This window comes from Eubalaena glacialis, chromosome 6, assembly GCF_028564815.1.
Source record: "Eubalaena glacialis isolate mEubGla1 chromosome 6, mEubGla1.1.hap2.+ XY, whole genome shotgun sequence".
NCBI lineage: Eukaryota > Metazoa > Chordata > Mammalia > Artiodactyla > Balaenidae > Eubalaena > Eubalaena glacialis.
In genome coordinates this window covers 131,361,743-131,375,615 of record NC_083721.1, presented here as the reverse complement: position 1 = coordinate 131,375,615, position 13,873 = coordinate 131,361,743, and the positions used below count along the sequence as shown (strand labels likewise).

The 13,873-nt window shown below is 35.6% G+C and overlaps 1 protein-coding gene across 4 annotated transcripts in view; it reads left to right on the top strand.

Annotated features, from left to right (window-relative positions):
- Window positions 1–13,873, top strand: part of NCK1 (NCK adaptor protein 1) — an 82,878-nt gene that overhangs the window by 59,599 nt on the left and 9,406 nt on the right. For 3 of the 4 annotated variants that reach the window (XM_061194624.1, XM_061194623.1, XM_061194625.1), the window contains exon 2: window positions 2,622–2,865. In XM_061194624.1, coding sequence (XP_061050607.1) covers window positions 2,640–2,865 — 226 coding nt within the window. In that variant the 5' untranslated portion in view covers window positions 2,622–2,639. Of the gene's footprint in view, window positions 1–2,621; window positions 2,866–4,999; window positions 5,098–13,873 lie in introns of those variants that run through there. The other variant, XM_061194626.1, reaches the window with a different exon arrangement.

The following is a 13,873-nucleotide window of genomic DNA, read 5'->3' as shown; positions in this document are numbered from 1 at the left end:
GAACTTGCCTGTGAAACCATTTGGCCCTGGTGTTTTCATTATGGGAAGATTTCTTAATGACTAATTCAATTTTATTACTTTTGTTATTTTAATTTTTCTATAAATTTGTACATTTTACTTTTTCTCAGATTTATTGATCAAGTTTTTAATATTGCCATGTCTTTTGAATGTCTGTAGCATCTATAATTATGAGTCCCTTTTTATTCCTGGTAATTTGGTGTGCTTTTTTTCATTTTAAAAAAAATTTATTGAAGTATAGTTGATTTACAATGTGTTAATTTCTACTGTACAGCAAAGTGATTCAATTATACATATATATATGTTCTTTTTCATATTCTTTTCCATTGTGGTTTATCACAGGATATTGAATATAGTTCCCTGTGCTATACAGTAGGACCTTGTTTATCCATGCTATATATAATAGTTTGCATCTGCTAATCCCAAACTCCAGTCCATCCCTCCCACACCCCCTGCCCTTGGCAACCAAAAGTCTGTTCTCTATGTCTGTGAGTGTTTTGTAGATAAGTTCATTTGTGTCATATTTTAATAAGTGATACCATATTGTATTTGTCTTTCTCTTTCTGACTTACTTCACTTACTATGATAATTTCTAGGTCCATCCATGTTGCTGCAAATGGCATTATTTCATTCTTTTTTATGGCTGAGTAGTATTCCATTGTATATATATACCACATCTTCTTTATCCATGCCTCTGTTGATGGGCATTTAGGTTGTTCCATGTCTTGGCTATTGTAAGTAGTGCTGCAATGAACAGTGGGGTACATGTATCTTTTCAAATTATAGTTTCGTCTGGAGATATGCCCAGGAGTGGAATTGCAGGATCATATGGCAACTCTATTTTTAGTTTTTTGAGGGACCTCCATACTGGTTTTCATAGTAACTGCACCAGTTTACATCCCCACCAACAGTATAAGAGGGTTTCCTTTTCTCCACACCCTTTCCAGCATTTGTTATTTGTAGACTTTTTAATGATTGCCATTCTGACCAGTGTGAGGTGGTACCTCATTGTAGCTTTGATTTGCATATCTCTAATAGTTAGCAGTGTTGAGCATCTTTTTATGTGCCTGTTGGCCATCTATATGTCTTCTTTGGAGAAATGTCTATTTAGGTCTTCTGCCCATTTTTTGATTGGGTTGTTTGTTTTTTTGTTATTGAGTTGTATGAGCTGGTTGTATATTTTGGAAATTAAGCCTTTGTCGGTCACATCATTTGCAAATATTTTCTCCCAGTCCATAGTTTGTCTTTACGTTTTGTTTGTGGTTTCCTTTGCTGTACAAAAGCTTTTAAGTTTGTTTAGGTCCTATTTGTTTATATTTGCTTTTATTTCTGTTGCCTTGGTACGATTTATGTCAGAGAATGTCTTGCGTATATTCTCTTCTAAGAGTTTTATGGTGTCATGTCTTATATTTAAGTCTTTAAGCCATTTTAAGTTTATTTTTGTGTATGGTGTGAGGGTGTGTTCTAACTTCATTGATTCACACGTGGCTGTCCAGCTTTCCCAACACCACTTGCTGAAGAGACTGTCTTTTCTCCATTGTATTTTCTTGCCTCTTTTGTTGAAGATTAATTGACCATAGGTGTGGGGGTTTATTTCTGGGCTCTCTTTTCCTTTTTTCATTGTTTAGTCTTGCCAGACTGTCCATTTTTTAGTCATGACAAAGAACTACTTTTTGTTTTGTTGAGGCTTTCTTCTATATCTTTGTTTTCTGTTTCATTAAATTCTGCTTTTATTTGTATTATTTCTTTTTATCTACTTGTTTTTATGTTCTTCTTTTCTAACTGAAGACAGATGATCAGTTCATTAATTTATTTTTAACTTTTCTTATTTTTCTGATGTAACTGTTTACAACTACAAATCTCCTTTTTATATACTCCTTTTGCTGCATCCCACAAAGTTAGCTGTATAGTCTTTAATTTTACTTTTAAGTATTTTCCAAATTATATTATGATTTCTTCTTTGACTCATGAGTTTTTAGAAGTTTCTAAATATTATTAATATATAACGTTTTTGAAAAGCTGTCTTTTTATTACAATTGTCAGAGAATATGGTTGTAGGGTGCCAAGTACATGAAAAATGTACAGACTTTTTTATGGCCTAGGATTTGATCGATTTTTGTATATGTTCTGTTTATATTGTTCTGTTTGGAAGTTATATTTGTATATGTTTATTACATCAGACTTAGCGGTTATGATGTCAGTTCTTCTTTAGCCTTACTATTTTTTTGTCTCCTTAATTTATTACTGAGATAAACATGTTAAAAGTTGTCCTCTATGACAATGGATTTGTCAATTTTTCCTTGTGGTTCTATTTTGGAGCTATATTAATAGGTACATATAAGTTTAGCTGTTATATATATTGAATGAAACCTTTTATCATGATGTAGTTCATTTCCTTATCACTAGTAATAGTTTTGCCTTAAAGTTATTAATATAGCTACACCAGTTTTGTATTGATTAGTATATGCCTGGTATTTTAATTTTTTTCATATTTTTATTTTCAATCATTCAGTGCTCTTTGGTTCTTAAGTGTGTTTCTTTTGAAAAGCATGTAGACTACTACTAGTTAAACCGTATGTAAAATATTTTCTGTGTGGTTACAGTGCAGAAGCTACTGAAAAATGGCAGAAGAAGTCGTGGTAGTAGCCAAATTTGATTATGTGGCCCAACAAGAACAAGAGCTGGACATCAAGAAGAATGAGAGATTGTGGCTTCTGGATGATTCTAAGTCCTGGTGGCGAGTTCGAAATTCCATGAATAAAACGGGTTTTGTGCCTTCTAACTACGTGGAAAGGAAAAACAGTGCTCGGAAAGCATCGATTGTAAAAAACCTAAAGGATACGTTAGGTAAGTTATTTCTGTATTAAAACAAGAATGACAATACTTTGTTTTAAATGAATGCTAGAGCTTGGTTCTTTGTACTGAATTTTGGCAGCAGTGAGCAGAATCGACTAGAACATCCCAGGGCTAGGATTTCAGCTAGGCAAGGTAAATTTGGCTCATAGCAGGGGTATTCAAGTCAGGTGTGTTCAAGGAGACCAGTGAAGGTCAGTTTCTGTAAATCTAGCTGGTGGATCTGGCCAGAGTTCAAGAGTCAAGCCAGAGTGATGCTGACAGTGGAACTTAACTCTGATCGTCTATCAGGGGCCCCTTGAACCATGAGTGCCTGTTGGAGTGTAGACAGATTCTACATCTAATTGAGATAGGGATAAAATGAGTGAGATGCAGAATATCCTCCTGTCATCAAGGCAACTTATTTTACAGGATACATTGCTTCATTTTACATCTAATGGCTTATATTTTGAACTGTGCTTTTAAAAACAAACCATCATTTTATTCTTATATTTGATAAAAGAGTTTTGAATTGTGCGTTACTGTATATTAGCATCTACAAAGCTTATCTCTTTTCTTATTTTGTTTCTCTTTTTTCCTCTTCTTTCTTCCCCTAACTGTAAAGTTAGTTTGTTTTTACTGGCCTTCCGTTAGGGCCAGAGATAGGGGAACCTACTTCACATTGGGCTTGGCCAAGCTGTGATAGGAAGGAAATACGTGCAAATGAGACCTACGCTGTCTCTCTCTCTCTCTCTCTCTCTCTCTCTTAATTCCCCTTGGCTGACAGGAAGGAATTGGGAGGGACAGAATTTCCCTCAGATATTCAGGCAAGCATGCTCTTACTTAATAGTTTTTGGTATATATGTAGGAGAAAAAGTAAAATTTCTCCTTGAAAAAAGATAGTTTGAGAGTAATGTGGCATGATTGATGAATATGGAATATTATTGACTAACTGCTTTGTATTAGTGTTTATTTCTTATTCAGCATTATTGTTATTCTATTGTTATTCTATTCTAAAGGTCATTTAATGAATGGAGTTACTAATCTGAATTTTCACCATGATACTTAACTGCTTTAACTAGGTTTACCTTTTTTTGAGATTTTAAGGTTTTGCAAATAAGGCCATTATTATTAGTTTTTAATAGTAGTTTTTGAATAGAAGACAATTCACATATGAATGGAAGACAGTTGGAAAGAGATTGTCCTTGAATAGCTGAAGAGACCAAAGTTAGAACCAGGAATACTTGTGATTTTGTGGATACTGGACATTTATTTAAAGCATGTTGATTAGGTGTATTAGGGAAAATTAAGGTAACTTCTATCAAGAAGGTATGCCTCATAGTGATGAAGGCACAGAAAGGACTAGGGCCACACCTAGATAAACTTTTATGTTCCTTTTAAAAAGGATAGTGGTATCCTGAGAAGTATAGCAGATGTGACAGTAATTAACAAAAGATAGTGAAAAAACTAATATAGAGCAAAGAGGAAAAACACCCCAGTTTTAGATGTGACTGCATATGAATTTTAAAAGCCTTATTAGATACAGTTTTTATTATTAATACTCCTGGGAAACCTTCCGTACTATTTTCTGATATTACTGAGACAGTTTTAGCAAGACTATATCTATTTAAGTTCTAGGCTATTGGTGTTAACTTTATTAGTATATTACAGTTATTGCTGTCTATTCCAGAGGACTAGTGATCTATAGTTAGCCTGTATAATGATGTAAGTCCAGCTTTTGCATCGGACAGCCTTCTTTCCTTTCTCAGAATTTCTGAATCCCTTTTTGGTAACTTAAATGTTGCATATAACTAATGGATTTTTTTCACAATGATTGATTGTGCTGATGGAGACATTGTTTGAAGGTTAAGAAAGAAAAGGAGAAAACAAAGGAAAGAATGAATACATGAATATATTTTCAACTGTTGAAAAAAAAATACACGCTTTAAAGCTTCTTCCAAAATAAATATGAATAGTAAGGTCATATTTGTGGCCATCACGATATACTTGTTTTATAGGTTCTGTTAGAGTTCAGGGGAAAAATGTTTTGGGAAGAGAGAAGCCTCAGGAAACCTTTCTGTTGCCTGGGTGTGGGCCAAGTCACATGGATTGGGTGTGGGGAGTTTCAGTGTTGCAGAAGCAGGAAGTTCACCGAGAATTATCCTGAGCTGTGTTAACAAACTGACGAAGAGAACACGGGATTTTTTTTCAGAATGGATTGGTTAAAGGTCTTTAAAGATTTTTTCAGTAAGTTAATCTGTTTATTAAATCTGTAGTTTTCTTGTAGTTTTTGAAATAGAGTTTTCACTTTGTGAATTTAAAGGAAAACTATGGAGAGAACATGGTGGGTTTATATAGGCTGGTGCTTTATATTGTTTATGAAACATAAGCTGCGTGATTGGTGATACATCAAATATTAATAGCTTTGACTTGATAAGTAATTAAAAATTTTTTAATATCAATGTTTAACAAACAGGAAAAGGATATAAATGATTTGAGTTTGATGCCGTTAGTTCTTTGAACTTAGCATAGACATTTGAAGTGAATTAAATCAATTGTAAACATATTAAAAACAGGAGGAGAAAAAGGCTTTAAGTGAGCAAGTTCCTTCATCCTCAACATTTGAAGTAACATGATATTGTTCTGGTGCTTTTTACTTAGATTTCAGAGGACCGATGTAGAAGATAATGTTTAATAAAAGCATCAGTAAAGAGAATGTTTTGACTTAATGTCAGATTGCTATTGCTATAGCTATTGCTATTGCTATAGCTATTGCAATTGCTATAGCAATTGCTAGAAATTGCTGTTTTGGTTAATGTGAGACTTGATATTTTGAAATGAATTGTGAGAGCAGCTGCATACAAAGAATATGAAAACATTGACAGAAAATAGTGAATTCTTAGATTGTTTTTGAGTTCAGGTCATAAAGTAATTCTAATACTAACAAGAACCTCATCTGTGTATCTGCTGATAGCCTTTTTATACTCTTATGATAGTGAACTTGATTTGGTCTCTTTGAACAATTGCTCGGTGGTTCTAGGAAAATGAACAGAGGGATTGTTGTAGAAGTCTCTTATGTGTAAGGAGTCTAAGGAAACAAAGAGTAACCTGTCAAAAGATTTCGGGGCAAAGGGCAAAATGGAAAGGGAGTAAAAGCACTTTGTTGAAAAAAAAGTTGTAATATTAAGACTCATTCATTTCTTTAATTAACTCTGGTGGCCAAGTAAATCCTTTTAGAATATATCTCTTTTGTTTACTTTTTGGGGAGTTGTTAAAATTTTAGATCCATTTTTGGGGGTTAGTTTTCCTTTTAAAGAGCTTACTTATTCATTGATTGTTGATCAACATTTTTATTGAGAGCCTACCCACTGCAAGCCACACAAAAATTATAGAATGAAAAACTAACACTAACTGTCACAGAACTTACATTCTGGTGAGGAGGCAGGTAGTGGTTGTTATTTATTATTAATATTTCACATCTGAGTTTGATATCTAAGTGATGTTGACCATAAATCAACCAGAAGTGGTATGAAAAGAATATACGGTATCATTGATACAGTGATTTAATATATACCATCAATACAGTATAAAATTATCTTTCTCTCTGTAGAGTCTTAGAAAGTTGATAGTTATTCTTAAATACATGTGTAGACTGAGAGTCAGGATTTGAGATTTATAACCAAAATATTCCTGTCCTCACTGCCTGCAGTAAGCCAAAATTTATATTTATTTAGCTTTGTAGCTGTTCACCCACCTTTTCCCTGAATAGACTTGAAAAGTAAGAGGAAACAATATATGTGCTCCTTGTGTGGTAGCCAGAATACCCTTGAGAACAAAAAGGGCACATTGTTTTAGATAAAGCAGAGAATAATAAAACGCAGTAATTTATCTTACTTCATATAAATCAAATGAACAGATAAAAATACAAAAAATTAAATAAAAACCTGTACTGGAAAGAATATCATTTATATGTATTTAGAATTCCTTTGTTCTGCTCCCAGATATATCACTTATTGGCCATGTGGCCAAGGGTATATAACTTTCCTGATTTCCTGTTCCTTATTTGTAAAGGAGAGAGTTGGGCAAGACCAGATGATTCTGGAAAGTCCCTTCTGACTCTGAAAGTCTTTAGTCCTGGTAAACAACTGATCAGTCTTACATGTGATATAGAAATCAGGGTAAAGTCCATAAGGGAGAAACTGGTTTTGAAGAAGGAGGAACATAACAGAATTATAGTTCCCTAAAGAATTAGCAAGAATCAGTAATACTTTCTTAGGCCTCATTCTATTGAACACTTGTTTACTCTGTGATTTAGATGGAAGGGAAATGACATGCTTAAGGTAAAGACCTAATGATGGAAGTATAACTAGTACATTGAGTTCAGAAATTTATTTGAAAGCTAAAAACTGAGAAATAAACAAGATGAATAGAAACAGACATTAATGTAAAATTCTACATTAAGTTTTTAAAAGGAATTGGAAAAAGTTGCTGAGAATCTGTCCTGGCTGCAATTTACATGAGTGCAAGACTTAGTAGGAGCTGCTGTGATAATGTAGGTGCTAAAAAAAAAATCTCAACACACTGTGTGATGGCATTGATTCAAATCTACGAGGCACTCAGGTGAAGGGATGCAGTAGTTCCCTTGTGTGTGTGCTGGCCAAATAAAACATGACATCGTCTATTCACTTTGGATAAATATACTTTAACAGTGATATTGAGAAACTCAGATGCTTCCAAATACTAGCATGAAGTATATAAAAGGATTTGGAAACCGGGTTACATAAAGAATAGTTATGGGTACAAAGATTTGCCTTAGGGAGAGGACAACTATTGTGTGAAGATGGAATATTTACAGTGCTTAACCAGATTCTTAAAAACTTTTGAGGAGTTAATAGTACATTGTTTTGGTCAAGAAACAGTGCTATAGGAAGAAAGAAGCAAGACTAGTGGATTGTAGTGAGGGGAAGATTGAAAGCTATACTAATGCTTTTGTTTTTTTAAACTAAGCTAATGATAAAAATGACTGCCTCAGAGTTATGCACATCCTCAGTGCATATACCTGAGTGTTTCCCTCCCAACTCTGAAAAAGTAAATGCCAGAAGCACTAGGAGGTAGGAAAGTAATAACCACCATTGATTGAGTGCCTGCTAGGTGCTATGCACTGTGCTGAGTGCTTTACATATAAACTTTTAAAAATTCTTTACAAAAATTTTCTGAGATAGGTACTTACTACACACCACCATTTCACAAACAAGGACACTGGAGTTTAAAGAAGATTAAATAACTTGACCAAGATCAGATTAACCAGTAAGTAACAGCACTAAAGTGTAAACTTAGGGTCTCTTTTGTTAAGAGTTTCCCTAGTGCACACATTATGACTATAGAGTAGGGAAAAGATTAGAGTCAGATAAGTAATGGATTGAAAAGATTCGATGCAAAAGGGACTGATTAAAATTAGGATTGTGGTGAACTAACTGTGAAGCTGGGAAAAATTTAGAAAAGATAATACATTGATCTGAGGGAGCCTGCTTGTTGTGGAATGATCTAATTGTTGCTGATGATAACATACTTGAGAAATTAAGAGATATTGATACTTTACATTTATATAATTTTGTAAAGTACTTTTGCATCTACTCTCTCATTGATAGCATGAGATTGGAAGGACTAGTTTTAAGCAGTGGAAACAAAGGGCAATAAACAGGCCCTTCTGGAAGATTTGTAAGCAGGGGAAGAAGCAAGCTATTGATTATGCATGCATTTGTCAGTCATTCACATGATAAACAGGACTTTGTGTAGCACAGAAAACAAATATTCTAAGCTTACATTCTTTCTCTGAACTGTTTCTGGCCTCTATGATTAAAATAGGTTGTTCTGGTGTTTTCCCACTTAGGACTTTAATTGTTGGGTCTGTCCAAAAATTCTTCACAGTTTTTTTGGACAAGGTTAATTAGTCTTAGACATTATATTTTTCAGAATCAAAAGAAAAATATTTTAGAACTAGCCTTTATTTTCAGGTTTAGAATTTTATATTTGCTTATATCAGTATTCAGTTTAATCAGTTTAATAAACACATTGATCATCTGCTGTATATACAGTTCTACATAGTATAGGAAATGCAAAAGATCAGTGAGACATTAAAAATCCTCCTCTCTGGAAGCTTATGCTCTAGTAGATGGGCTTAAAAGACAAACACAGGAAATGCTAGTATACAAGTACCTCAGAAGTACAAGGTGCTGGGGTACTTAAAAAAGGAGAGCTTACATATCATTGAGGGTGACGATGGGGAATGAAGGATGTTGAAAAACATGAAGCAGAAAGATAAATAAAATAATAAAGTTGTTATTTGAAATGACACTTCTTGAATGGGTAGATTTTTGAAAGGCAGAAGTTTTAATAAGGTTTTGCTAAGAAACTAACAAACAAGGTAAACTAAGTCATGAAGGTAGAAACATCTAATTCAGGGGATTTAAGTGGCCCATTCTTATTAAAATTTAGGGTAGTTTTAGTGCAGGGCGTTATAGAAAGATGCTTTTGTTTAACATTTACTCTGTGTACTGTACTATTACTTGACATTATTTTATTCAGTTCTCACAACACTCATGGTAAGTGCTGTTTCCTCCATTTCTGTGCTCAGAAAAGTGAAGTAGCTTGCTCAAGTTTCCACAGTTAGTAAGAAGCATACCTGGGATTTGAACTCAAAGGCTGTTTCAAGGTCTACACTGTTTTCTATAGTCTATACCAGGGGTGCCCAACCCCTGGGCTGCGGACTGATACCGATCCTCGGCCTGTTAGGAACCGGGCAGCACAGCAGGAGATGAGTGGCGGGCCAGTGAGCGAAGCTTCATCTGCCGCTCCCCATTGCCTGAACCATCATCATCCCATCCACGCCCCACCCCGTCCTTGGAAAAATAAAATTGTCTTCCACGAAACTGGTCCCTGGTGCCAAAAAGGTTGGGGGCCACTGGTCTATACCATAAGCCTGGAAAGGAAGGCTTGAGGACATTCTAGAGAGGGCTGTGGATTCCAGGCAGAGTATTTCTCTTAATCTGTTAGGCAGGAGAGCCACTGTTGGCTTTTGAGCAATAGGGTCATGTGATTGTAGCTGTAATATAAGATTAGACTGGATGATGTGGATGATGGGTTGAAGTGGGATAGATTGGATTAGTAAAAAAAAAACTAGTTAGTGGGTAGTGAAGGCTCAAGCACAACAACATAAGCCTGAACTAGCACATGAATAGTGGAAATGGAAAGTGTTGGCAGAAAGGACGTATGATGACTTTAAGGATTTGATGTGTGAACCTTCTAAGAAAATAATTTTTATGATGTAAAATTCATGAAGTTAACTGTTTTAAAGTATACAGTTCAGTGGTATTTAGTACATTAACAGTGTTGTGCAACCATCACATCTGTCTAATTCCAAACTATTTTCATCACCCAAAAGGAAACCCCATTCCCATTAAACAGTTGCTCCCATTACCCCTTCCCTTTAGCTCCTGGCAACCACTAATCTGCTTTCTGTCTATATGGATTTACCTATTCTGGTTATGTCATATAAATGGAATCATACAATATGTAACCTTTTGTGTCTAGTTTCTTTCACTCAGCATACTGTTTTTGAGGTTCATTCATGTTGTAGCATGTATCACTACTTCATCCCTTTTATGGCTGAATAATATTGAATTATATGGATATACCACATTTTGTTTATCCATTCATCTGTGGATGGACATTTGGGTCATTTCCATCTTCTGGTTATTGTGGATAGTGAAGCTATGAACACTTGTGTACAAGTATTTATTTGAATACCTGTTTTCAGTGCTTTTGGGTATATACCTAGGGGTGGAATTATGGTAGTTCTGTGTTCAACATTTTGAGGAACCATCAGCTGTTTCCCACAGCAGTAGCACCATTTTACATTTTGACCAGAGGGGTTCCAGTTTCTCCATATCCTCATCAACTCTTATTTTCCTTTTTTTTTGGTTTGGTTTAATTTGGTTTTATTATAGCCATCCTAGTAGGATGTGAAGTGGTATCAGTATTTCATTGTCGGAGTTCCCTGGTGCCGCACTGGTTAAGAATCTGCCTGCCAATGCAGGGGACATGGGTTCGAGCTCTGGTCCGGGAAGATCCCACATGCCATGGAGCAACTAAGCCTGTGCGCCACAGCTACTGAGCCTGTGCTCTAGAGCCCGTGAGCCACAACTGCTGAGCCTGTGTGGCACAACTACTGAAGCCTGCGCGTCTAGAGCCCGTGCTTCACAACAAGAGAAGCCACAGCATGAGACGCCTATGCACCGCAATGAAGAGTAGGCCCTGCTTGCCGCAACTAGAGAAAGCCCCTCACGCAGCAACGAAGACCCAGCACAACCAAAAATAAATAAAATTGATAAAATTGATTCTTTAAAAAAAAAAATTCATGTGGTTTTGACTTGCATTTCCCTAATGACTCATGATGTTGAGCATCTTTTCATGTGCTTTTGGGTATTTGTACAGCTTCCTTGGAGAATTATTTATTCAAGTCCTTTGTCCATTTTTGAGATAGGTTGTTTTTCGTTTTGTTCTTGGGTTCTAAGAGTTCTTTATATATGTTCTGGATAGAGACCCTTATCAGCATTATGATTTGCAAATATTCTTTTCTAATTCTGTAGGTTGTCTTTTCACTTTCTTGGTAGTGTCCTTTCCACAAGTGTTTTTTATTTTAATGAAGTACAGTTTATCTTTTTTTTTTTTTTTTTGGTGTCAAATCTAAGAATCTGTTGCTAAATCCAAGGTCATGAGACTTTTCCCTATGTTATCTTCTGAGTGTTTTAAAGTTCTAACTCTCCATTTTGAGTTAATATTTGTACGTGATATGAAGTAGGAATCCAACTTCGTTCTTTTGCCTGTGGATATGCAGTTGTCCCAGCATCATTTGTTGAAGAGACTATTCTTTCCTCCATTAAATGGTCTTGGCACCCTTCTCAAGGTCAAAGTCAAAAAATGTGGAGCAACTGGAATAGAATTGAGAGTTATTTCAGAACTCTCAATTCTTTTCCATTGGTCTATTCGTCATTCCTTTTATGCCAGTACTACACTGTTTTGAGTACTGTGGCTTTGTAGTAAGTTTTGAAAATGGGAAGTGTGAGTCCGTCAACTTTGTTTTCCATTTTCAAGATTGTTTTGGCTATTTGGGATAACTTGCGATTCCATATGAATTTTAGGATCAGCTTTTTCTATTTCTGCAAAAAAAAGGATATTGGTACTTTGATAAGGATTACATTGAATCTGTGGATCACTTTGGGTAGTTTAGTCATCCCTTGGTATCTGCAGGGGTTTGGTTCCAGTACCCCCTGCAGATAACCAAAACTCAAGGATGCTCAAGTTTCTTGTATAAAATGGCCTAGTATTTGCATTAACCTACACACATCCTCCTATATACTTTAAATCATCTCTTGATTACTTATAATACCTAATACAATGTAAATTCTGTGTAAATAGTTTCTGGTGCATGGCACGTTCACGTTTTCCTTTTTGGAACTTTCTGGAGTTTTTTTTCCCAAATATTTTTGATCTGAGGTTGTTTGAATCCACAGATACGAACCCATGGATACTGAGGGCCAACTGTATTGCCATCTAAAAATACTAAGTTTTCAAATGCATAAATACAGAATGTCTTTCCATTTATTTAGGTCTTCTTTAATTTCTTTCAGCAATATTTTGTAGTGTTTAGTGTACAAGTCTTGTACATCTTTGATTAAGTTTATTTCTGTATATTTTATTCTTAATGCTATTAAAACTTGAATTTTAAAAATTTCCTGGGACTTCCCTGGGGGCACAGTGGTTAAGAATCTGCCTGCCAATGCAGGGGACACGGGTTCAAGCCCTGGTCCAGGAAGATCCCACATGCTGCAGAGCAGCTGAGCCTGTGTGTCATCGCTACTGAGCCTGCCCTCTAGAGCCCGCGAGCCACAACTCCTGAGCCTGCGTGCCACGACTGCTGAAGCGTGTGTGCCTAGAGCCTGTGCTCCGCAACAAAGAGAAGCCACCGCAATGAGAAGCCCACGCACAACGAAGAGTAGCCCCGCTCGTCACAACTAGAGAAAGCCTGTGCGCAGCAACGAAGACCCAACACAGCCTAAATAAATAAATAAGTAAATAAGTAAAAGATAAGGAAGGAGCCCAGTAAGGTTTGGGGGGTTAAGAGCACAGGAAAAAAAAAATTTCCTCTTCAGATTGTTCATTGCTAGTATATAGAAATACACTGATTTTTTTGTGTTTTTGTATCTTTCAACTTTGCTAAGTTATTGGTTCTAGCTTTTTTGTGTGTGAATTCTTTAGGATTTTCTATATAAGATCATGTCATCTGTGAATAAAGATTATTTTACTTCTTCCTTTCCAGTTTGGCTATCTCTTATTTCTTTATCTTGCCTAATTGCTCTGGCTAGCACCTCTCATACAGTGTTGAATAGAAGTGGTGAAAGAGGGCATTTATGTCTTGTTCTTGATCTTAGGGGACAAGCTTTCCGTCTTTCACTACTGCGTGTGATGGTAACCATGGTTTTTTCATAAATGCCCTTTATTGTGTTGAGGAAATTCCCTTCTATTCCTAGTTTGCTGACCATTTTTATCATGAAAGGGTGTTTTATCACTTTTATCATGAAAATCCCAAATTGGTACTTGCAGTACTTTTGTGGACATTTGCCAAGGGCAAAAAATTTGAGTTGCTAGCAGAGGTCAAACAAGGTGACCTCTCATTTCAGCTCTCATACTGCAAATAAGTTTCCTTTTTGCAGTTTAATGCCACGTGTGTGTGTGTGTGTGTGTGTGTGATTTTACTGTTTAAAATGGTGCCCAAGCATAGTGCTAAAGTATTGTCTAGTGTTCCTAAGTGTAAGAAAGCTTTGATTTGCTTTATGGAAAAAATATGTGTGCTAGGTAAGCTTCCTTCAGGCATGAGTTTATAGTGTTGTTGGCCATGAGTTCAGTGTCAGTGAGTCAAAAATTTATATTAAATAAAGTGTCTTTAAAGAGAAACAGACATAAC